The 27,844-nt window shown below is 31.8% G+C and overlaps 1 protein-coding gene and 1 long non-coding RNA gene across 2 annotated transcripts in view; one reads left to right on the top strand and one right to left on the bottom strand.

Annotated features, from left to right (window-relative positions):
- Nucleotides 1–5,377: 5,377 nt before the first annotated feature.
- Nucleotides 5,378–7,035, bottom strand: LOC126884523 (uncharacterized). The gene is made up of 2 exons (XR_007698080.1): nt 6,711–7,035; nt 5,378–5,820 (listed from the first exon to the last, which is right to left on the bottom strand). It is a non-coding gene; the product is annotated as an uncharacterized LOC126884523 (long non-coding RNA).
- A 624-nt stretch (nt 7,036–7,659) lies between these two features.
- The window catches only part of LOC126884520 (chromosome partition protein Smc-like), a 41,385-nt gene continuing 21,200 nt past the window's right edge, over nt 7,660–27,844 (top strand). Inside the window, exons 1-2 of the mRNA XM_050650462.1 lie at nt 7,660–7,886; nt 7,946–8,119. Of these exons, the coding sequence (XP_050506419.1) occupies nt 7,843–7,886; nt 7,946–8,119 (218 nt within the window). The 5' untranslated portion in view covers nt 7,660–7,842. The remainder of the gene's footprint in view (nt 7,887–7,945; nt 8,120–27,844) is intronic.

The raw sequence follows: 27,844 nt of genomic DNA, 5'->3' as shown, positions 1-27,844 counted from the left end.
CGTTTTCTAAAGATATTAGTGAACAAAATCGATTTGCTAACAATATTTAATGTATTTTAAATGTGCTAAAATTGGATTCAACAGCAAAAGTCGCATAAATAACATATAAATAACGAATTTGTTTACCTATTACAAATGGGGTTATGTGGTTGTAACTGTTTATTTTGGGAATAAAATGAAAATGATCAATTAAACGACTGGAAAACTGTAAGTATTACAATTAAAACATGTTTATCCTATCACAAGAGTTCACTTCATTTTAAGAAAGCTCACTATTATTATACAATAGACATTTATAAACTGCCATGTACTTTTAAGGTTACTTTTGATCTGTTTTCAAAGCTTATGATTAAATGTTACCTCTTTATTAATTAGATTTGCCAACAAAAGATGCATGATTAAGGCCAAATGCAATTCCTTTGCTAAAGTCATAAAAAAAATACCAATACAGTTAATAAAAATATATTAAAAAGGTCTCTCAAAAGACATGAAAATATACAACTCAAAAAACTAGAGAATGTAAGGAAAGCCAGGTTATTGGAAATGGAATTCCTGTTTAATTGAAAGCCTGAAAGTAAACTATCTAAGACTTTTCAGAATCAAATGTGTCAACTTGTAAAAACAATTCTGACATTTTTAGTAAAAACCAGATTATCCTTAAGAAAAATTCTGTTTAAGTGATACTCAAAGTCATATTTTGTGAATGTGTCATCTTTGAATGAAACAATTTTTTTACCTAAACAATTAAATGTATGGATCTAATTAAAAACAATGCTGAATCAAGGACAGTTACAGAAATAGAATCCTTTGAACTTTTAAATGTGATTGTTGATAGTGTCGAGATAGCTACTGCATAGGGATTCGAAAGGGATAGACTTTTTATGAACGCACTTGATCATGTACTTCTTACTGTTACAACGTTGAAACAAAACTTATTTTATGCTTTTTTATCAGTCACTTTTAATTGGACAGCGTTATGCATAACTCGACCAAGCGCCAAAACATAGTTTTGAGATAAATGGCTTCAAAGTTTTTCGTTTCTTGGTTGCTTAATGGTAAGTGGATTAATGTAGCTTGGTTTAATTTTGTTTTTCTTAGTAACCGTTAACATGACAATAACAGGGATTTTTTCCAAGATAGTTTTAGCTATGTGTCACCAGAATCCGCTGTTATCTCGATATTAAAGAAATGGCGCTTGGTCGAGTTATGCATAACGCCGTCCAATTGTGTATCAACTTTACTTGGTACATCGTGCAAAAATTGCTAAAAATGCAAACATTATATTTATTTTCTGTGTTACATTGGATACTATGATTGAATGTCTTCCTCTTTTAGATAGTGAAGTGAAGAACATCTTGAAGTTCCAAGATGAGGTAAATCGAAATAATTGTATGTTAGAAGGACAGAGAATACGAAGAAATGTTATTGCTGCATATTTAGTGTAGTGAAATACAAACTTCAAACATTATAATATATTTTTTGATTTCAAACATTTCATATGATTATGAAAGAACATCTTCCTCTTTAAAACAATGAAGAAGTGAAGAACATAATAAAGTTCCAACGAAAATGATTCCAGATAAGGAAAATCGAAATAATGGTTGTATGTTACGTGTATAGAGAATACGCAGAAATGTTATTGCTGCAAACTTAGTGTAGTGCATTAAAAACTTATTGTCAAATACAAATCAATTTATTTCACACTTTTATAATATATAGTGATATAATTTTATGTGTTCAAATAAAATTATTAATAAATAAAATACAAATGTATATCTTACAATGAATTACAAAATCAAAAATTAATTACAAAAATATCAAAATAAATCTAAAATATTAAAAAGTGACCCATAATTTTTATAGTACCTACATACTTTGGTTGGTACTCTAATAATTTAGAGATCCATTAAAGTTTGTAGATGGAAATTGCAGGTATCTAAAAAATATAATAATATAAAGTAACTCGACAATCTCTTTTTAATTAGGGTAGCAGTTGATAAAGATAACCCATGCTCGGGAAATCAAATGTATCTAAAAAAAAAGTTAAGTAACAGCTTTCTAACAAAACAATCTTAGCACTAAACGGAAACAAAGATACTGGTAAGTATTAAAACATTTTTTGAAAAATCTTTCTGAAAGTGAAAATAAAGACTACTCTCTATGGGAACAACTAAAACTGGGCATGCTTTACAAAAAAATGTATCCAGAACAAACTTCTTCTCTATAAGGCAATACTACGACAAGTCTGGATGTACAGGATTTAAATCTGGCGAACTGCCAGTAATACAAATATGCAAAAACTACAAAGATTCCAATCCAAAGTCTTTTATGATGTCCGATTTTTTAGTACCACTACCAAATATCACGCTAAACTGAAAAATTATAGGGTAAAAATCTGTCTGATCGCCCAAACTTTTAAAAGCTGGATGCTTATCTGATCTAGTCCAGAGGCTGGTTTCGGTATTGCAGCTATAAAATACTTAAATAGTAAGCATGGAAATTTTTATTATGGTCCGCCTTGAAGCAAACTAGGGCACTAAAGGGTTAAGAAATGTTACAGATCTCTACACCATTGGGAAGAAGATAGAAGTTACTCATTTGTAAAAAAGTCAGAAATATGGTAATGTAGACTAAATTAATATAAATATGTAAAGAGTTCTCACCCCTGAGTGTAGTTCCCACTGTGTCATTTTTTATATCTGTCATATTGTTATAATGATAACAGATTGTATTAAAGTTAAAATAAAAAAGAATTAAAGAAGTTCATAAAAATATTCTATTTTTGAAAAAATATTTAAGTGCTTAAATGCTTTTTTAGATAAAATATATATAAAATTTATTTTTTCTACAACCGTGTTAAAAATGCAACTTTCAGCACTCCATACAAGAGTCACACAAGAGTTAAAAACGCTACTTTAAGGCACTAGTGCTTTAAAATTTTTATGGCACTGCAGGTCATATTGACAGTATAGGCAATTTCGATGTAATGTCAAAAAAATATAAAAATGGAATGTCAGTCAAGTTCAAGTAATAGTTATTTATGATATAAGTGTTAAAAGTACACGTTTAAGGCACGCATTGTGAAAGTTTGCAGAATGAGCGATAGCGAGTTCTGCAATTCACATGAGTGCCTTAAAAATGTACTTTTTAACACGCATATCATACAATATTTTTTCTACAAACGTAATTACAGGACAATATCTACAAAAACTTTTGCTTGAACTTGACTGACATTCCATTTTTATATTTTTTTGACATTACATCAAAATTGTCTCTATACGGTCAATACAAATTGCAGTGCCATAAAAATTTTAAAGCACTAGTGCCTTAATGTAGCATTTTTAATGCTCGTATGGAGTGCTAAAAATTGAATTTTTAACACGGTTGTAGAAAAAAGTTTTTGCAGATATTGTCCAGTAATTACGTTTGTAGAAAAAATATTGTATGATATGTGTGTTAAAAAGTACATTTTTAAGGCACTCATGTGAATTGCAGAATTCGCTTCGCTCATTCTGCAAACTTTCACATGCGTGCCTTAAATGTGTACTTTTAACACTTTTAGCCCATACGCCCAAGCATATATTAGTCAAGGGCATAGCGGGCGTATATGTCCGCCGGGGCATATTGGGAGAATTAGGTAGCGGGCGTATACGCCCGCCGTGGCAGTCAGCCTGATAATACATAGGTATTAAACACCCTAAAAAATATGAACTTTTGCATTTAACAATTCAGAGAAAGATCCAAGGCAAATGTGGTTCTGGTAGAATCTCACAATCATAGCTGAACAATCTAAGACCATAGTATGGAAAATCGACTCCATCATCATTAGTTAGAGCTGCTGTCAATAAAGCCACAATAGCGAATATGGTAGCCAATATGATATCCAACAATTGATAACAGTCATGGAACTAAAAAATAAAGAAGGGTTTCATTAAAGATAGAGTTACATATAAATTGCTTATGTTACAAAAAATGTATTATTTCAAAGTGTTTATGGGATAAAATTGGTAAGAGTGACATGATACCTAACAAAAATTTTTTTCAGAAGATTTAACATAAAACTTGTAATTCTCTTATACTAAACTCACAATAAAGATGCAATAGAAATAAACAACCCAAGACATGTTGAATGATACAAATAGCACTCCCGAATCATGATTTACAATGTATAAACTTTGTAAATCATGATTTGAGAGCGCTCCTCATAACATTCATCATGTCTTGTGTTTGTTTTTTTCTAGTGCATTTTTATTGTGATTGTAGTATTATAATTATATATTACTATTTTTATAATAAAAAGATTATAATTTATAAAATGTGATGCTGTATATGATTTCAAATCTTAATCTTTTCTATTACCATACAAAAAAATATTGCCTTTACTCAAAAACATTTCATTTATCATAAAATTTTTAAAAATATATTTAAAAAGTTCATAAATATTAATATTAATTTATACAAAAACATTAAATATTTTAGTTTTACTGGTTTATGGCTGTAAGGTGTCTCTGAATATTTTTCACTCTTTTATAAGATGTTTCGAAAATTTAAATATCTCTGAAAGTTTTTAAATATTTAAAATCAGTTTTCACAAATTTATCATCGGTTAATATTAGACATCTTAAGTTCACAGTGGCACAAACAACTGAAAATATCTTCTGCAAGTGGAAGAAGACTAACAGACATTTTACATACATTAAATGTTTTTATTTATTTGGTTGGATCTATCTATGTGTACTCAAGCTATCTTCAAGCTAACTTAGAATTGTAAGAATTTTAAGTTTAGCGTGATATTTGGTAGTGGTACTAAAAAATCAGACATCATGAAAGACTTTGGATTGGAATCTTTGTAGTCTTTGCATATTTGTGTTACTGGCAGTTCCCTAGATTTAAATCCTGTACATCCAGACTTGTAGTAGTATTGCCTTATAGAGAAGTTTGTTCTGGATACATTTTTTTGTAAAGCATACCCAGTTTTAGTTGCTCCCATAGAGAGTAGTCTTTATTTTCACTTTCAGAAAGATTTTTCAAAAAATGTTTTAATACTTACCAGTATCTTTGTTTCCATTTCGTGCTAAGATTGTTTTGTTAGAAAGCTGTTACTTAATTTTTTTTTAGATACATTTGATTTCCCGAGCAAGGGTCATCTTTATCAACTGCAACCCTAATTGAAAAGAGATTGTTGAGTTACTTTATATATTTTTTAGATACCTGCAATTTCCATCTACAAACTTTAATGGATCTCCAAATTATTAGAGTACCAACCAAAGTATGTAGGTACTATAAAAATTATGGGTCACTTTTTAATATTTTAGATTTATTTTGATATTTTTGTAATTAATTTTTGATTTTGTAATTCATTGTAAGATATACATGATTTGTGTTTATTGTATTTTATTTATTAATATTTTTATTTGAACACATAAAATTATATCACTATATATTATAAAAGTATGAAATAAATTGATTTGTATTTGACAATAAGTTTTTAATTCACTACACTAAGTTTGCAGCAATAACATTTCTTCGTATTCTCTATACACGTAAAATACAACCATTATTTCGATTTTCCTCATCTGGAATCATTTTCGTTGGAACTTTATTATGTTCTTCACTTCTTCATTGTTTTAAAGAGGAAGATGTTCTTTCATAATCATATGAAATGTTTGAAATCAAAAAATATATTATAATGTTTGAAGTTTGTATTTCACTACACTAAATATGCAGCAATAACATTTCTTCGTATTCTCTGTCCTTCTAACATACAATTATTTCGATTTACCTCATCTTGGAACTTCAAGATGTTCTTCACTTCACTATCTAAAAGAGGAAGACATTCAATCATAGTATCCAAAGCAACACAGAAAATAAATATAATGTTTGCATTTTTAGCAATTTTTGCACGATGTACCAAGTAAAGTTGATACACAATTAAAAGTGACTGATAAAAAAGCATAAAATAAGTTTTGTTTCAACTTTATAACAGTAAGAAGTACATGATCAAGTGTGTTCATAACAAGTCTATCCCTTTCGAATCCCTATGCAGTAGCTATGTCGACACTTTTAACAATCACATTTAGAAGTTCAAAGGATTCTATTTCTATAACTGTACTTGATTCAGCATTCTTTTTAATTAGATCCATACATTTAATTGTTTAGGTAAAAAATTTGTTTCATTCAAAGATGACACATTCACAACATAATATTTATACATATATATGACTTCGAGTTTCACTTAAAACAGAATTTTTCTTGAGGATAATCTGGTTTTTACTAAAAATGTCAGAATAATCGTTTTTACAAGTTGACACATTTGATTCTGAAAAGTCTTGGATAGTTTACTTTACTGGCTTTCAATTAAACAGGAATTCCATTTCCAATAACCTGGCTTTCTTTACATTCTCTAGTTTTTTGAGTTGTATATTTTCATGTCTTTTGAGAGACCTTTTTAATATATTTTTGTTAACTGTATTGGTATTTTTTTTATGACTTTAGCAAAGGAATTGCATTTGGCCTTAATCATGCATCTTTTGTTGGTAAATCTAATTAATAAAGAGGTAACATTTAATCATAAGCTTTGAAAACAGATCAAAAGTAACCTTAAAAGTACATGGCAGTTTATAAATGTCTATTGTATAATAATAATGAGCTTTCTTAAAATGAAGTGAACTCTTGTGATAGGATAAACATGTTTTAATTGTAATACTTACAGTTTTCCAGTCGTTTAATTGATCATTTTCATTTTATTCCCAAAATAAACAGTTACAACCACATAACCCCATTTGTAATAGGTAAACAAATTCGTTATTTATATGTTATTTATGCGACTTTTGCTGTTGAATCCAATTTTAGCACATTTAAAATATATTAAATATTGTTAGCAAATCGATTTTGTTCACTAATATCTTTAGAAAACGGCATTATAAGCAGAAAAAAACAAACTTTTCTATATGTAAACATTGTAAATGTCAGCACAATAGGTCCCGACGGCGGCCATGACACTTTGGCAGTTAGGAGGGGGTACGATTACGGTCTATCCCAATACATATACTTAAATACCACAGCATACACGCGGCTCAAGTTAGCGTGTATGCAAAAAACCAGAAACAGTGCACGCTAAATAGTGAGGTCACTGAATTGATGACGTTTCGCGTGTACCTAACTTTTTTATTTGCGTACACGTTAGCGTGTACCTAGACACAGCGAAAAATATTTCGAATTCTAATGCGAGTATATAAAGTTTTGGTTTAATTTTTTATTCTAAAAATATATTATCAATAGTTTAACAAAATGGAAAAAATAAATCAAACGAAAAATAAAGTGAAACCTTCCAAGAAAAAGTGTATTAAAACCGTGCCAAAATTATGCGAAAATCGAAATTTGTTTCGCTTCACAACAAAAAATTATTATTTATTATTGTTTTATTATTAGATATTTCATGCAAATACCTTTCTAAATACATATCTTAACATAAAATGTTCACCCAATTTGGTTTATTTTTATAAATATCTATTTATTAATAATAAAATCGTTTCCTATTATGTACTTCCATTTAGCGCGACTATGATATTGTCAAAATATTAATCTAGATAATTTCAAAGATTACCACTGTTGCTAAAGTTTATGATACTATCTCCCGAAGTTATATTTTGTTGCTACCTGATGATCGCTAGTGTTTACTCTTTTTCATTTGGATCCAGAGTTTACTGGTTGTCTATATAGTAGTGGATGAATTTCTTTGAGAATAAGCTGAGCTGTCAGTGCTGTCACAACAATAACAAGTTTTTTTGGAATTAAGGTTAAGAACTAGTATTTTTTAGATTTAAATACCTAATAAGAAAAATGTTGGAAAACGAAGATGATTACGATTTTATCCCCTCAGATAGGTAACTTTATATTAAACAAATAAAAATTAATTTTACATAATCTTAATTTTTCTTTTTAGTTCTAAACTTTCATCTTTATTTGGTTCTCTTACACTGGAAAACGAGGAAACTAATAATAGCTTAATGTACACTGCTCCAAAACAACCAAATCAGTCGAAAATCCAACAAAATACCGAAAAGCAGTCTACTTCATCAAAAGTCTTGTTAATAAAAATTGTTTCTTTATGGAAATCGTAGGTATTGTTTCATAGTGAATTTAAGTAAATGAATAATATAAAATATACCGTAAAGTGAGGCTACTTTGAGGCTTTTTTAGGTTTTGTGATGATATAGTACATACACTTTTGGTTTATTATAATTTTAAAAATATCACCTGAAAGATCAATATTTCCTGTATGTTCAGTGAAAACTAGAATGCGCTATATGGTATAGAAATCAAGAAAATGTCAAAAAAAGTTGTCACAAAGTCGCCCCATGGGTGGGGATTTCTTTGTGACACATAAGTTTTTCTGCGATATCACAGCCTCCTAAAGCTTACAAGCCGTGAACTAAGAAAGGCAACACCGCAACAGCTGTTTAAGGTAGTCCGATAGTCCCATCAGCACAGCAGAATAATGAGAGTTATTTATCGCGAAAACAAAGTTAAAAGATCCTTTAAATAAAAATAAACGACATGTCTAATAAAAGAGAATTATCGAAAACGTATTTTAACTTTTATTTTGACAAAGGACATTAAGAATATGTATGTATAATATAAAAATATCCTAGAAGATTCTGACCAAGTGACCAGTTCTGACCCATAAATAAGATCCTAGTTAAAATTAAAATAAGATCAGTGAAAGGAGTAACACGTTAAATTTAATTATTTTGTGATTTGAAGAATACCACAATCATCTTACAACCTAATAATCCTCTTATTACATGGCAGAGTCCATAGTATTTGATGGCAGTACAATTAGAAATAGCTATTTTAGAAGTTGTTAAATACTTTTGCATAGTATGGGTATATAAAATGAGGAATTTATGGACAATGTATTATTAGGGGAGTGAATATCCAGTCATCAACTACCCAATGACACAATGGCAGAATCCTCAGCCAGCAGTTAAAGTGCTGTATAATTAATAATTGCTTTAAGAATTGTTAGTGAAAGCACATTTTCTATTATTTTGACATGTGGAATCAGATGCAGGTTACCTTTTGTTCAAAAAATAATAAAGGCTAGTTCAGATTTACTAGGCAGAAAGTTAATATAGCCTATTCCACGAACATACACCTCTTTTGGATTATTTCGACAACGAATATTTTACTGTGCAAAATAAGAAGAACGAAAGTAAATTGCAAATTACATTGTTGTTTATTGGAGCCAATTATTAGCGCCATTTACTTTCGTACTTCTAATGTTGCACAGTAAAATATTCGTTGTCGAAGTAATCCAAAACAGGCGTATGTTCGTAGAATGGCTCATATATAAAAGTCTAGGTAGTTAATATAAAAAAATAAAATAAAAATAAATACATTTATTGCCCTAATAATATTTATAATACATTCACTTAATATATTTAATTTCTTCACTGATGTTCCACTGTTGCACGCTCTCCTTTGAACTTCTTCTGTTGTGGATCCCTGAGTCTTCATGTCTTGGTCATCTGAACCTCTTCTTCTGTTGCAGTAGTTAATAGAGAAAACCTTGAAATACTAGCAAATGAAGATGCTATTGATATTGATATAGAACAAAACTGTGGCAGTACATTTTCAACCAGGAGCAAATCTAGTACAACAAAATTCTGTGTGTGCGTGTTTGTTTTAAAATATAATTCACAATAAGGTTAATGTTGATAATTTTATTTTACTGCACTGCAGTTTGTTAATAAGTTTATAAATAAAAAATACATTAGATTGGTGTCTGATTTTATTATTCTCAGTGTGTTAATAAATTTATAAATACATACATTGTATTGGCATTTTAAATGACAAAAATAATAATAGGATAATAGAGCTTTTCAACGATTCTCATTTGTTTCGATCTTCCGTCATGTGTCGTATATTTATATTATTATTTATATGGGTTATACGACATATTTATGACAGAAGCATGACATTAACGTCACAATAGTTTTGGCTAATTGTTTATCATTGTTGGCAGCAACTCCAGTAATTTGCTGTGAGTGATAAAGAACTCCTAGATCATTCAAATTTGATGCCACATATGACAATTAATTATTTTCTAATTGTTTAATTGATCATCAGGAGATACATGAAAAGATGATGTAATCATTTGTAAATATCTTTTAGTGGGCAAATTTAAGTACTGACGAATGATATAACATGACGTTGTCTGATTATATATGGTAAGAGCAAAAAGAACTGTTCTGTTAGTAACAATAACGGATTTTTCACAAAAGCCAAAGTTCCCTTTATTTTATCTATATCAGTATTTTCTATCACTCTGTCAATTTCACTACATATTTTAGTAATTTTAAAATTATTGTCATTGAGGCTTTCAAACAAAAAGAATACCTGGATAGCAGATTTTCTAGTTGTGACCAGCACGATAATATACAGTCAAATGGTAAAATCCATTTTAAATCCTGAGGTTGCAGTGGGCTGTCCTTCATATATACAGATACAAGTAATTCCTTCGTTTGAATTCGTAATATTAATGTTTAAAATAACTTATATGCACTCATCACTGCAGTGACTGTCAATATTTAATAATGTATTACAAATCCTTTCTTCTACAACTTTTATCTGTCAGTTTTTTAACTCAATCTTCTCACTAACATGTTGTACAAGTTGATTGAAAGCTACGATAAGGTCTTCGTTTTCAAATTCCTTTACAATATTTTCTTCCCAGAGACTTATTTCAGCACATCTAGTTTCAGGATTTTTTCTTGTTGGTGGTTTTGGGTTAAATAAATATGAAGGTTGATTTTCAAAAATGCTTGGGAATTGGAATTGCGTTCTCTTTCAACTTCGGGTATGACAAATTTCGGTAAAGAAGTCAGTTTCAATATGTTGGTCGAATCAAAATGTTTTTTACATACCACTGAACTAGCAGTTACTGTAAAATTTTCACGGTTAATAGATCTAATTCACTAATTACGAAGGTGATCGTTTTTGGGAAAAGAGAATGTACTTTGGGCCTGTTCATATTTTAAAGTAAGTTGCATACTTTGATTTGCCATTTGGTACACTGCAGTGTCTCGACATCTCTAATTTAATGTGTTATAATAAAGGATCTAAAAGAAAAATGAATTAATTGTACCTGTACCAATGAATTAATTAACACTTATCGAGATGGGGTTTGTAGTTACTAAACGGATGTTGTGGTTGTGAATTTAACAGTTTGTACTATATCTTATTATTAGTAATCACACAAATATTACAATATACATAAGAGGTACATACTTTTTCTTTTTTAATCAAATAATTCACCAATAATACACTAAAAATTAACAAAATTAGCATAAACTCCCAATGTAAACAAAGTAAATATGGACTACCATCGGACTAGCTTCAACGTTGCCAATTTTCTAATTTCACGGCTTGTAAGCTATAGGAGGCTGTGGCGATATTTATATGGAATTCTAACTGTGGCACAAAGAAACACCCGTACATTTTTTACAGACAACATTTTCATGTTAAATGGAGGTAACATATTGTGTTAAAATATATATTTACTTTGGTAGAAATATCTTCAAAAAATTCTTCAAAAGTAAAAGTTTTCACGCCAACCTAAAATTACCTGTTTTGACGATGATCAAATCAGCTGTGGCATGACGAGCGAAGTTGCACTAGGCACTTTGGTTATTAGGCATTCCAAATCACGTGATATAATATGGCTGCTGGATGGCGAAACTGTCATCCATAGGCGTATCGAATGTTTAAACCACTTCATATTTAATTTGCTATCACAATTTCACAAATTTCGCTACACAATTAACAAAAAAACAAAACCAAACAGGATATTCTTTACAAATTTGTCAATATTCAATGTAAACATTACATACGCCATGACCACCCCCCTTAACTGTGTCTATGGCCATGTCAGTTTAGCCATCCACCGACCACCACTGACAGTTCATTGGAATCCCTAATTGGTTCCTAGATAGTGAATATAGTCTACTATTGAAATAAAACATTTTAATTATTCCAGTATTTCTAATGGCTCTGCCAAGTTAATAAGTTTAACTTTAGAGGCTGTATAAGCCTGATGGAAGGTGTAATAAATAAAACAAATACAATACTATATTAAATAATTATTGTATGTTTAACAAGTATCTTAGTTCACATTTTTACATGCCGGTCACAGGTAACGCTAACCTAACAAGTAACAGAATTATTTTGTATTTTGACAACGACACCCGACTTGGGCGTCGAAACGTTAATAAAATCATTTTTAGGTAAAATTGTGGCTTATTTCCCATTTGAATATACTTGATTATAAGAATGCCACAAGAAAATAGCTTCAGAACAACACTAACAAGTAACAACCCTGCACCTAACTCCTGTCACTGTCACCTCGCTGTCAAGTCATCTTGTTACCAACATGAATAATATGAATCCTAACTCTGTATCATACATCCTCTTTTCTTTTTCTTTATAGGTTGAGCTTACAAGGTTTTTTAATTTGTCTCCCTGACCTTGTACAGTAAGTATTAGTAGAATTTGACATTTCAGGTGTACGATTGTCAGTTATTAATACTTCTCTTGATTGAGGGTCCCTACTTTCAATACCCTCATTGTCTGGCAATTCATGACCCACATTAACATCACCACCCAAATGATGGTAGTGGTTACTCTTTATTTGATCATCACCAAGGTCTACAACATGTTTATTTGCTGATGATCTTATGTGACATCTGTTCCTTCTGATAGAGTTTCCAGTGTCATCTTCCAGGATGTATGATCTAGGTGATTCATGTTGATTCAAGATTTTTGCAGACTTCCAGGTGTTATTACGGTGATCAACGACTGTTACATCCATGTCTCTGTCCAACGGCTTCAATACTTTTGCATTTTTATTAAAAGTTGTTTCATTTAAATCTCTTTTAGCTTTCATTTTCATTTCAACATTTTCACACAAACATGGATGTAACAATTCAACTGAAATTGGAACCTTTGTCTTACATCTCCTACTACTAAGAAGTTGTGATGGGGAGTATCCCATGCCTTTTAATGGATAATTTCTATAATTTATTAATGCTGACTGAAGGTCTGCATGCTTTCTTTCATCTATGGTTTTCCTTAACATGTTTTTTGCAATTGAGACTGCTTTTTCTGCTAATCCATTTGAACGTGGATAGTTAGGACTAGAGATGCATCAAGTCAAACTAGTTTGATTTTATTCAACAAACTTGACTTGACTTGAAAATCAAACTTTTTTTGTAAAAAAGTTTGACTTGACTTGATTTCGATATCTTTAGGTTTGACTTGAAACCAAACTTCTTCAAACAGTTTGAAGTTTGAATGTCATATTGGCAACGTGTTTATTTCCAATTCTAATTGAGAGCGTATGGATTTTGTTGTGACTTATTTGGATAGGTCTGAATCTGTATTCTGCTACTCCGCAAATTAGTTTGTAGTTCATATTTAGACGTCCATGTTTGGCTTGTTTATTACGTTTGTTTTGAAGTGTGTGGCTTTGGGAGATAATAGGTTTGTTCTAGCATCAGTTTCAAACGGTTTGAAACCATCAGCGAATAGTGGACCAGCGCGAGTAGAGGGGATATCACTGGTGACTGTATTATGTTCTCTCACTGACCAACTGTTTGCTGACGGTTTCTGACTAGTTTGACTGTTTACTAGAACAAACCTAATATCTGAATGTGGATATTTTTCGCTTCAGAATAAGTACCAGAACAAATTGAGTCTGATATTGAAGGTATTCTCACTGCAAAAATTAACAGAAACAATCTGTAGTCGAAGCAGTATTAATTAAAAAAAATAAATATACTGATTTATTTGATGTTGCGGCAGGTGATTTCAAAACAATGAAAATTGCAAAGTGCAACCAGACAACCAAACGACGTTGTTATAACGTAGATAACACGTCATAAAAATGACCAATTGACGTGTTTTTATGACGTAGTATTGACGTTGAAAATCACGTGTATTTGTCTCATCGATTTGACGTCATAATTGTGACGATTTTAAAACGTAATCGTATCTACGTTTTTTTCACGTCGTTAAAACCACGTCTTTAATATTTTCAAAAAATGACCTCTTTCAGATGTTTCAAAAAAGTATAAAAAATAGGTACATAACATGAAACCTATAGGCCTACGTCCCATGTGTCGAAGATATAAGTACTACCACTTGTTTAAGATCGCTTGTGCGCTAGGCTAGAAGCATCATTGATTCTGCATGATTGTACCAGCCATTACACATTATAGAATTTTCACTAGTTACATATACCTACTTTCTGTGTCAAAACTTAAACAACATATATATGAAACTAATAAATAATTTATTAACAAATTATCCAGCATACTAATATCTTAATTTAACGCTTAATTAAAAACAAATAAACGTAACCTCAAATAGTTGTCAAGAAGAATTACTGCATTAAACTAACTCACTGAGCAAAAACACATAAAAATCTAGTAATTTACACGTTTCTTCAACTAAATATCTAAATGAAAAGTCTTATTTTATCACACAAGACACAGACCACGTAAACAATAAATGAGAAATTTCTTATGAACATTTAGCGTTATCTATACCTAACCGAAATTGTTTGGAGTCAATACAAACAAGCAAGCTCCTCCCAATTTTGTGACGTCAGACTTAGGCTGTCTGAAATTAAAACGTTTTTTAAACGTAATTTTAACGCCATTAATCTTACGTATTTAAAATCACCTACAAAAGACGTCTATATGACGTAATGTTCAAACACGTGTTATATTCAATCAAAAACTGACGTTTCCTCAACGTTATATGACGTCACTTGGTAGCCTGGGACATACTTCTATTATGTAAAAATAAAGAACAGCGTTATAAAATCACAAACAGTGAACTAATTCTTTAAAAGGACAGCGTTATGCATAACTCGACCAAGCGCCATTTATTTAAAATCGAGATAACAGCGGATTCTGGTGACACATAGCTAAAACTATCTTGGAAAAATCCCTGTTATTGTCACGTTAACGGTTACTAAGAAAAACAAAAATAAACCAAGCGACATTCTGTCTATTAAGGGTTTTTAGTTTTGCATAACAAGACTATATTCATAACTGCCATTCTTAACTGCCATTCATAACTGCCATATATCCATAACTGCCATTCATAACAATTTCGCAATTGTAGACTAAGCGCCGACTTTGGTCTGTTTATGCTAAACTAAGCGTTTGGCCAGAATAACAGTCTTGTCCCCATTAATGTACACATTAATTTTGAAGTTTCCGTCAAAAATGATGGAATTTTTTTAAAGTGAAAATGTTGTGTTTATATATATATATATATATATATATATATATATATATATATATATATATATATATTTATGCACAGATATCAAAGTGAGGTCCTGACATTACGCGCACTTAGTGAGGACCGGTAGAAAACGTAGACATAATCGTTTCAACTCTTCATAGTGACCTTGACAAGTAAATAGCAATTAAAAAATGACGAGTATACACAAAAAAAATTACGTATGTGTGCCCCGTATGGTTCAAGTATATTGCCACCCAAGTGAGGCCATTATACGCAGCTATTAAAGTGAGACTGTATATACTTTTTCGTTATGCGCACAAAATGAGGACAACTTTACGTGTATATTTCCTTACAGCTCATCAAGTGAGGACCATACAGTGTTGTCGATAAATATGAGATTAATCGTTTCTACTGCCTTTTTCTGTATAACACAGTAAGAATTATTATTGTTTCGATGTTTCAGTCACTTGTAGTTATAAGAAGGATGTGGACTCTTTGTTCTTGCTCGTACTGTTTGTTAATTTTATAACATTTTAGTACCTCAGCATTAAATCACGGTAGCCTTATCGGAGACTAGCGTTAATAAAGAAATAGTTTTATATTTTTTAATAATTTACGTTAAAGATGGATAGGAAAGCAAGAATTTTGAAAATAGCGTTAGTTGAGAACAATAATAATCAAAATGGAGGATACAGTGATAGTTCAGTTATGTGAAATTTATATTGAACTTAATATATAAATATAAAAGCCCGACTTTTGATCTAAGGGGAACACAGTTTTTACGGTACATACATATCTGTCATTTGTCAACCCCCTCCCTTCCATTTCCCCCACCCCTTATTTTTAAATAGGGAAGAGGGGCGTGTGCTAGCTCATTTGAAAGGATATTCAATTCTCTATCCAGTATTATTAACATTGACATAATTATCTATACAGAGTGTATTTTAGTATAGGTACTGTTGCCCCTGTCGATTTTCATTTTGAAATGACAATTTTCCAACCTTAATTTTAGTATACAAGATGATTTACTTAATTTAATTAAACTTAATGTACCTTTTTTACTGACTTAATTTTACAGTTATTCCACTAGATGGCAAATACAGTGAATATGTGCATATGTTTTATTTCGAATAATCATTTTAAAATAGTTTTAGTTTTCTATTTTCTCTGAAAATTGTTGCAAGCTTCTTGTTCTTATACTTAAAATCATGTCACTACAAATTTATACGAGACTGCATATTAAGAGTATAGAAAGTATTATAATATATGACATACATGCTTTTTTCCATTTATTGAAGATATTTCACCTTATCCTGAAACAATGCAATGTGACCAAGTGTCCTCAACTAAAAAAATATATCCCACTATTTTGATATTAAATGTATAGTTTGTACTATAAACCGTATTGAAATAGATTGCAACATGTGTGTGTGGTTGGGATATTGACTGCGAAACCTAAGGCTTCATTCGCCTAATCATATTTACCTTTGATTCTTATAACAATAAATAAAATTGATTAACATTTTATATCAATATTATTAGTGTTTTTAAACAATATCAGTATGATCTATCAGTATGATAAAGTCAAGATAAACAATACTATAACAGAAAGCTTTGAGGTCAAACAAGGACTGCGACAGGGTGATCCATTATCGTCTATAATGTTTAGCATATTACTAGAAAAGGTTATACAGGAAGCAAACATTAATAGAACAGGTCTGATCTACCACAAAAAACATCAGTGCTTGGCATTCGCAGACGATTTGGTAATCTTGGCTAGGAGCAAAATAGAACTTATAGAAACACTCATGAAACTCGAGGAGAGGGCAGCAACCAAAGGATTGTATATAAATGAAGCAAAAACAAAGTATATGGAATGGACAAATAAGCAATTCGTTCGGGGGCAATACATAACAATGACAACAGCGAAGGGAACACAGTATAAATTCGAAGAAGTTGAGAGATTTGAGTACTTAGGAACTGTCTTCACAAGAGATCCTAACTGTGAAGAAAAAATACAAAAGAGAATTATGTCGGGCAACCGCGCTATATTTGCTTTTAATGGGTTGTTAAGAAGTAAACATATATCACGAAGAGCAAAACTAAGAACTTACAAGACCGTAATAAGGCCGATAGTAACGTATGCTTCTGAAACATGGGTCACAACAAAAAAACATCAAGAGTTGTTATTAGTTTGGGAGAGGAAAATACTGCGCAAAATCTTCGGTGGGAAAAACTTAAATGGACAATGGGTAAGAAGAACAAATAAGGAACTAACTGAGCTCTATCAAGATCCTAACATACTAGCAGTAATTAAGGCGCAAAGACTTAGATGGTTGGGCCATGTGCAGAGGATGATTCCATCTAGAATTCCCAGAATGGTACTATCTAGTGCATTGGCAGGGAAAAGACGAAGAGGAAGACCGAGGTCACGATGGAGTAATGGAGTTAGAGAAGATATGAGAAGAATTAACTTAAGGAACTGGGAAACAAAAGCGACTGACAAAAGGGAGTGGAAAAGAATAGTACATCAAGCCATGGGCCTACTAGGCTCGTAGTGCTTACATATTATAATATCAGTTTTCTAATATTATCCAGTTGTTATATTTCTTCCGTATTGTTTAGTTTCGCTTCCAGTGATTGTATTTTTTTTCTTGTTTTTTTTTTAAATATTTATTTATTATTTTATTACTATATTTTTTTATTGTGCTCATAATAGATTGCAACATTGTCTACAGACATGAATGCAGTAACAATAAATAAAAAAATCGGAGATCCACACCCCGGATTTGAAATCGAAACCTCTGCTTTACGAATCCGAGATCCGAGGTCTACCCACTAGGTCACTAGGCTATCGCTCTTAGACAATATTTTTTCCTGAAACGGGGAACTTTTAAAGCCGGGTCTAGACTATGTAACAAAACATGCTAATAACAAAGTTGTACAACAAATTTGTTGTACAATTTTGTTATGTAACTTGTTATAATATAGCATGAGTATCCAGACTATATAACAAAATACAAAACAACAACATGCGCATAAATTTTGCAGCATTTTAGATGGATAGCTGGTAGGTTAGGTAGTATATAAAATTGCGTCATATAAGTATGGATGATCAGATGGCTGAGCAGTAAACAACAAAAAGATAGAGATGAATACCTGGAACTCAAAAGAATAACAAGAAGAACAACAGTAAAAGCAAAAAGAGAAATGTGGGATAAGAAGTGTCAGGAAATTAATACCTACCTGGGAGGCAGAAAATGTACAGAAACATGGAAGTTCCTCAATAAAATAAGAACTAACGAAAGGAAGAGCACAAACATTCAATTAATATCCACACAAAAATGGGAAAAGTACTATGGGGAACTACTGACAGAAAATAGGGACGAATACTTAACTCAATCACCAACAGAGGTTAACATTGAAGGAGAAGATATAACAATACAAGTGACAGAAATTATAAAAGCTATAAAAGAACTGAAAAACGGTAGGTCTCCAGGACCAGGCGATATCCCAGCCGAACTAATAAAATGTGGATCACAAAAATTGTTTGAAACCGTCACTTGGTGCATAAATCAATTTATAAATGGTTCTCCCATACCCGACGAGTGGAAAATTGCTTATATTTCGTCGATCCATAAGAAAGGAGATAAGCTTAAATGTGAAAACTATAGAGGGATATCAGTGACTAGTACATTCAGCCGTTTGTATGGACGAATAATTAGAGACCGCATTGAGAAGGAGTACAAAGACCAAGAGGAAGAAGAACAATCCGGTTTTCGAACAGGAAGAAGCTGTACTGATAATATCTTCTGCCTCAAACAACTAATAGAAAAAAAATTAAGCACAAATCAAGAAGCCCACCTCATGTTTATTGACTTGCAGAAGGCGTACGATACAGTTCCTGTAAACAAACTCTGGAACGTGTTACGACAGACGAATATTAGTGTCACCTTAATAAAAGCCTTAAGAAATTTGTATGAAGGGTCAACATCACAAATAAAAACTGGAAACAGATTATCGCAAAGCTTCCTGGTTAATAAAGGTCTACGTCAGGGGTGTTGTGTATCACCGACCTTATTTAAAATATATGTTGCAAAAGCATTGAAAGAGTGGAAACGAAAATGCAGAGGCATGGGCGTAGACCTTGGAGAGATTTGCTTATATACATTGCAGTTTGCTGATGACCAGGTTGTTATAGCAAACGATAAAGATGATTTAGAGTACATGGCAAGGAAATTACAAGAAGAATATAGAAAGTGGGGACTAGAAATTAATACAGAAAAAACAAAATACCTGCCAATAGGTACCGAACTATCGAACATCACATTAGAAAATAATGAAATCATCATGCCCTGCGACCATTACACATATCTAGGAATCGTTTTTGACACAACGGGGAAAGATGATGAAGAAATAAAGAGAAGAATAACACAATCCAGAAAAACAATAGGTTGTCTAAACAGCGTACTGTGGAATCATGAAATAGGAAAAAGAAGAAAACACAATATCTACGAATCTCTTATTAAAAGCAGTCTATTGTACGGAGCAGAAACTTGGCGGATAACCGAAAACAACAGAAGAAAACTGGAGGCAGTAGAAATGGACGCTTTTAGAAGATCAGTAGGAGTGTCACGCAGAGAGAGAATACGTAATGATGAGATAAGACAGCGAATGGGGGTTGACGGCTCTCTAACAACAGACATAGAAAGAAAACAGCTGATATGGTACGGACACGTCCAGAGGATGGATAACTCAAGACTCCCTAAAATAATTATGCAATGGGTACCACCAAACCGCAGAAAGAGAGGAAGACCCAAGAAATCTTGGAGAGAGGGAGTAACGAAGGCGATGAGCGCAAGAGATCTTAGAGAGGGCCAATGGGATGATAGAGTGTCATGGAAATTAGGCATCGGACAACGTCGCAAGACGTTTTAAAACCGATTGATAGATAGAAGTATGGAGGATCTCTTCATAGCAACAGCAGCTTGTGTAATATTGTGGAGGCGACACCGGCGTGTTAAATTAATATTTTGGATGTGTCCTTCATTAGCAGCTCGAGCAAAATATAGGTAGTGGTACAGCTCTTTTAGCTGATCTGGAAAGAGATAACATAGACCCATCGACAGGAGACATTAAATGTGATGGCAGTTTTAAAAACTTCTTAAGAATAGAAAGTTCTGATTTTGAATTTCTTATAAATGAAATCGGCCATAAAATAGGCAGGAAAGACATTTCGAGATGCAATTCCAGTAAGAGAAAGATTAACAGTTATATTATTAGCAAAGTATATTTTTTAACCTTTTTACTCATTGTTTCAGAGAGGAAGTATAACATTTCTGTAAAATTTAATTCCTCAGTATTATCGTCTTCACCTGTTCATGATTGAGTGTCACTGTCTGTTTGAATTGGTGTAGCTGGAGAAGTAGCGGATGTAGGTGTAGTAGACGGAATAGAAAGGCTCAGATATATTGTATGATTGAGTGCCTGTTTGAGTAGCTGATGAAGCAGTCTGCATCTGTGTAGCGAATGAAGTGAATGTTACAGGTTTTATGTCTGAACACTCTGCTCTGTAGAGAATAGTATTTATGTCAAATTTAGAGTTGATTTGCACCGATTTGCTGTTAAGGTTCCGCGTACTGCTTTTCTTTTGTTGGCTTGAGTTATAGGCGTCCGTGCATTAGTTTTAACTACAGTTTCTGTATCTATTTTCACTTCTATTTCAGTCTATTCATCGTGTTTTTTATTTGTTTTTTAAATCAATAAATGTAGCTCATCCCATAGCAGTCCCATAATACTCGTTACTTACGAAATAGCTCAATTAAATGAGTAGTCAGTTCTTTCGACAATTTCATCGCGTAAATAACCCTACGTGAACAGAGCAAAGAAAAATCTAGCACAATCACTCCAGAATGAACAAGGCGATATGACTCCAACGGTTGCTGCTCGCGTAGGTACTATGCCAGAGAAATGTTTCAATAACATGTTTTTAGGTGTAGATCAGTCGCGGTGCGGTTTTATAACTTTCTTTGATGTTTACCGACATCTGTTGGATAACATAAAACATGCTATATAACCAGAAAAATGTTATACAACACTGTGTTTTAAAACTTGTTTATTTAAAATTTTGTAACAAGTTACAAAACTTTGTTATTTAACATGTTTTGTTACATAGTCTGGACCCGGCTTAACGGTAACTTCTTATAGGTAATACACTACAATTTCTGAATATTTTTTCTGAAATCTATCGAATGGTACCAAACACGACCCCCACGGAGGTGGGGGGGGGGGGTTACTTTAAAATCTTAAATAGGAACTCCTTTTTTTATTTCAGATTTGGATTCTTTGCGTAAAAATAAGCAACTTTTATTCGAAACGTTTTTTCTAATTACGGATAGGTGGCGCTATAATCGGAGAAAACGGGTGTTGGAAATGGAAAATTAAATTAAAATATGGAAAGTCCCCACTAAAATGGAAAATTTTACTTAACTTTTTTGGTTTTAGAACCTAATAATCACAACCCAATAGGTCCTCAAAGCGCTCGAGTGACTGCACATTTAGTATACTTTGCTCCCCTACTATATATGTATTATAAATAATATGCGAAGTAATTATTAACCCAAACAACCATAATTCAACTTTTATTTACTAATAAAGAACTGGACGAAAGTGTCACATCAGCTTTTATGAAACACATGAATATTTCCATAAAAAGGTAAGTGATCTGCTTGAAATCGATATTCCCAAAATCATCTAAAAATTGTTTATACTTGAGTACTTTGAGACTTGTATGAAATGTGAATACCGAAATACGATTAGGAATCTCCATTATGTAATTTTTAAATAATACATAATTCTTAGGAAATGAAAGGTATTATACAAACGTGTTAAAAAATACTACCTACTGAAATTTTTGATGGCAATAAATGATGAATTGGTTTATCGAATTTATTTTTAAGGTGATACAGTAGCGATCAACAGGTAGCCAAAACGCGTTCCAAGATTGAGGCTGTAATTTTGAATATTTTTTCGAGATATTTGGCACACGTATTTGTAATATAATAAAGAATGGCGGTACAGAGCCCAATTTGAAAAATATATTAATATGTGGAAATTACTCTGTAAATAAATACAATATTAAAAAAACGAGTCTGTACCGCCATTAAGAAGAACAAAAAAATACACTTTCTTCAAATAAACTTTTTTATCAGATGCCTAGATTTTGTGTCATTTTGGAACTACTAATGAAATAAAAAATTTTAGTAGTTCCAAAATGACACAAAATCTAGGCATCGGATAAAAAAGTTTATTTGAAGAAAATGTATTTTTTTGTTCTTCTTAGTGGCGGCACAGGCTCGTTTTTTTAATTTTGTATTTAATTACAGAGTAATTTCCACATATTAATATATTTTTTAAATTGGGCTCTGTACCGCCATTCTTTATTATATTACGAATACGTGTGCCACATATCTCGAAAAAATATTCAAAATTACAGCCGCAATCTTGGAACGCGTTTTCGCTACCTGTTGATCGCTACTGTTTCCTCTTAAGTAAAATATGTCATTTGGATATTTTTTTAAACTCGATAGATCCTAGGGACATGTCGGTAGATCGGTAGGATCATCACTTTTGGGAGTTTTGGGAATATCCCAATTGACAACGCAATATACACCGACGCCGTCTACAACGAGCGACGAATCAAAGATGCCAGATTGGGGTACTTTCGCCCATTTTTAGGGTAATTTGAAAGCACATGGGAAAATTTTTATAGGTTGAATTGGTTGGGGAATTTTTCGGGAGGAAAATTGAGCAAACTGAATTGCAATATAAATGTATGTAACATATAACATTATATTAACATTATAACCTATCGAGTATTTGCTTCTGATTAAAAAAACCGAAAAATGGTTTTTGGAACAACCGCTTTTTTTGACCAGTTATAACCGTCAGGTTAAACCGTAAGTAAAAAACCGGTATAACCGAAAACCGGTTTTTTGTTCAACAACCGCCATCCCTACCTTGGTTGTTACAAATACAGTTCGCTGGAATAAGTTTTACCCCCCTTATTAACTTATTTATTTTTAGCACATAAGAAAAACGCTCTGATAGGTCGATTTTTAAAATAATCATAGTATATTATAGCGTCAATGTTTCGAACTTTACGCGATCCCTCTTCTTCAGGTGACAGGCACAACTTTGATTTTTTTAAATAGGAAAGTAAGTACATCATGTGACACCTCATTTAAAGGCTTTTTTCTACAACCGTGTTAAAAATGCAATTTTTAGAACTCCATACGTGCGTTAAAAATGCTACTTTAAGGCAGGGCCGGTTTTAGGGTTCTGAGCGCCCCTGGCAAAATAAAATTTGGCGCCCCTTCATATAAGAATATACAAATTTACTGCAAATATAAAAAAATAGGAAAAAATCAAAATTTTACCATAAAGAACTATGTAAAAATATATTTATTTAAAAAATAGTAGGATAGTTATTACTTATAACTTATCCAACATAGGGCATAGCATAGCGAGCACATTTTAAGTTCAAGCGACGAAGAAGCGAGGTAAAAGATAAATGCACATTATCAACAACCAGTAAAAAATTTGTATAAATAACTATTTAGATGGAAAATAAGCCACAATTAAATTGAAAAAAATAATTTTATTATCGTTTCGACGCCCAAATCGGGTGTCGTTGTCAAAATACAAAATACTACTAAATTAAACAAAAATGTTGTTGCTTAGCAAAAAATTCGTCTAATAATTTATTTAATCTGACCCATTTATATCATTTAATGTGTATAAATCTTCTACAAGACCAAAAAACATGTTGATTGTGCGCAAGATATAGCTGCATCCCCAATAACTAAATTGAGGGAGTGGCATCCACTTAGCATAAAATAGCATGCGGATATTCTTTGCAAACGCGAGCTTGTACATCTTTATTTTTTCTCTTCCTTTTAGAGCCGTTGTGATATCCTTGGCCTTACAATCATCTATGCAAATTCAAATAAAATCATTCATTATTTTTTTTTATTATCTCATGAGCTTTTTATTATCTCTATGACTCGATACCTATAGAACCAAGCTATGGTTTTAGGTATCGAGTTACTAGGACAAACAATATGCTGCATACTAAAATTAAACCCGGTACTGTGGGATAAGAACATCAGTATAAAAACAAAAAGAAGAATATAATATAACACCATGACAAGAAGTATTCTGAATAATGGGTGTGAAAATTGAATAAAAAATACGAAAACCAAATGCAAAATAAGAGCAACAGAGATCGAATACCTAAGTAGAAGCTGTAGAAGGGATAGAATAAATAACATAGAGATTAAGAAAATAATGGTAATGAATTCAAGGGATAATAGACAACATAGGACAAAAGAGATTAACCTGGTACGGATATGGCAGAAGAGCAGACCAAAATCGTTGATAAACAGAATAACAGATTGGAGCCCGATAGGAAGAAGGAAGAGAGACAGACCCCGAAAATCTTTTAGAGATAAAATGGACGAAGCAATATTAGAAAAGAAACCTGCAGGACTGGAAAAACAGAAAGAACTGAAAATAACGGTCAAGTGAAATAATACAGGAAAAACTATGGAAATCCAGGGTGGTCAAGAAAAAACAGGATGTTTCTAAATAAATGCGACAAACTTTAACAGTTAATTCTATATGAAAAAATAATGACAGTTTGCTCTATAAGCGTATGTCAGCAAATACTTCGTTTCCGAGATATGGGGTGTTGACATTTTTCTTACAAACTGACGATTTCTTTATTGTTCTAAAACCGGTTCAGATATGCAAATGAAATTTGATGTGTTTTAAGAGGTAATTATTGCGCATTTTTTGACATAAAATTAATAATTTTATATCTACTGTTGAAATGGTGTGAATTTTTTTAAACAAAAACATAGTATGCCACTGAGATATTTCAAATAACAAATCATTTTGGAATTACTCGTTCAATTTATGATATATACAAAAATCTATTATTCCTTTTTTTCATACGTCGTTCGTGCCGTTTTTATGCAAAAAGTGAAACATCTTAACGCGTACAAAGTATTCGAAATAAATTTCTATATATTCATATTATGAAAAAGCACCCACGGACACACGACAATGTTGATAAAGCAAAGTTTACAGAACAGGAAGACAAAACTATTTAACCATTGAGGCTATAATGACAAGCAGCAGTATAATAATATCACTGACTATTCATAAATTTGTTGATACTTCGTAAATCTGATCTTCGTGTATTTTAAGTATGTATGTATAACATTGTAATACCATAAAAGTGATAGGTATTACCTGACAAATGACCTTTAAAAGCCATAACAATTTTTAGGTTGCATTATTTTTATTAGAGAATTTTTGTGAGCTAGAAATAGTTTTCTTATTGTTACAATTATTTAATATTAATTGTCTTAGGAGTAATATTAGCCCAAAGATAATCTATAAAGTCCAAAAAAATAGTGAATGTAAAAAATATTATATTTTTTTTTTGTTTAGCTAATGCCTCGGCAACTAATGGCCATTGGCATGGTAGGTACGGTAATTTTGAACAGTTAGGTACCTAGTTTCATGTGTAAGTAGTGTGTGTGTTGAGTAAGTGGCTTGTTACTTTGCAATGTCGACGTCATTGTCTTTGCAAAGAGACGCTAATTGTATCCGAACGTCTGCGGTCCCTCCGGTGAGAACCGATCCCACGAGGACAGAAACTATTCATTTATTAATTTATAATAAATGAAAAATTTCCGACCTTGGTGAGATTCGAACCCACAACCTTTCGGATTTTTTCGATCCAAAGGCAGGCGCTCTTACCACTGAGCCACGGATAGGGGCAAATATTATATTTATATATCAGCGTCTCTCAAAATTTGGCGCCCCCAAATTCTGGCGCCCCGGGCGGTCGCCCGGCTCGCCCGCCCCTTTATCCGGCGCTGCTTTAAGGCACTAGTGCTTTAAAATTTTTATGGCACTGCAATTCGTATTGATCGTATAGGCAATTTTGATGTAATATCAAAAAAATATAAAAATGGAATGTCAGTCAAGTTCAAGTAAAAGTTTTTGTAGATATTGTCCTGTAATTACGTTTGTAGAAAAAATATTGCATGATATGCGTGTTAAAAAGTGCATTTTTAAGGCACTCATGTGAATTGCAGAACTCGCTGTCGCTCATTCTGCAAACTTTCACATGCGTGCCTTAAACGTGTACTTTTAACACTTATATCATAAATAACTATTGAAATACTGATTACAAAAATTTATAGTATTTTAAGCCTTTCTGAGAGCATATGCGCAAAAATTTCGCTCGAATTATTTTTAAATGCGTTCATTTTTTTCGAATACTGAGAAAACCTTAAGTATTTTTAAAACATTTAAACGCAGAAAGAAATATTACTGTATTATCCATGGTCGAAAGTCCTTGAGAACTTCTATAATATTTATTTTAATAAGTCACTGGAGTGAAAAAAAAATAGTCTGATTTTTAATTTTAAATATATATTACAAAAGAAACTTTGTGTTCATTATAAGGGACTTTCTGCCCTCGGGAATAATGTAGTCTTCTATTTTGCGTTTAAATTTTTTAAAAATACCTATTAGTTATCTCAGGATTCGAAAAAAATAAATGCGTTTAAAAAGAACTCGACCGAAATTTTGCGCCTACGCTCTCAAAAAGGATTAAAGTATTAAACATTTTTGTACTGTTTGAATTTATGCGACGATTGACGATCCACTGTTTTAAAGATTGGTTGAACAGATGTTGCCAGTTGTATGGTCCTCACTATGTGTATCGTAAGTTATTCAACAGGGCATAGAATATACATGGTTAGAAAATATACGCCAAAGTCAGCGCCTCTATGCGGAAAATCTCTGAACTAAAAATTGATGTGGACCATACAAAGTGAGGTCCCACTTTTTTTTGTAAAAAAACAGTGTTTGCTATCAGTACATGTCTACGAAAAAGTCTTACATTGATTGACTAAGTGAGGTCTGTATACTGGACCTCACTTTGTACAGGACCTCACTTCAACCGCAGTTTCTTTTGATATGTGGCTGACTTCATACGCTGGGAGTAAATATATATATATATATATATATATATATATATATATATATATATATATATATATATATATATATATATATATATATTATATATATATATATATATATACATATATATATATATATATATATATACATTGGACAAACCAGCCAGCTACTCAACTCAAGAATACGTTCTCACAAATATGATAAAAAAAACTCAACGGCCCTCACAAAACATGAAAACGAGAAAAAACATAAATTCGATTTTGACAACACCAAAATCTTAAAAACTGAACACAACAAGAAAAAGAGGGAGCTCCTAGAGTCTATAGAAATAAAAAAGAACAACCATGCTATTAATGACAAAAGGGACATCAAACATCTGAACAAATTATATTATAATCTAATTTAAAATATAATACAAAAGAAATTTCAGCACGCCTATGATGCGGAAGCAACTAGG

The sequence above is a fragment of the Diabrotica virgifera genome, chromosome 5, assembly GCF_917563875.1.
Source record: "Diabrotica virgifera virgifera chromosome 5, PGI_DIABVI_V3a".
NCBI lineage: Eukaryota > Metazoa > Arthropoda > Insecta > Coleoptera > Chrysomelidae > Diabrotica > Diabrotica virgifera.
This window is presented reverse-complemented; position numbering and strand designations above follow the sequence as displayed.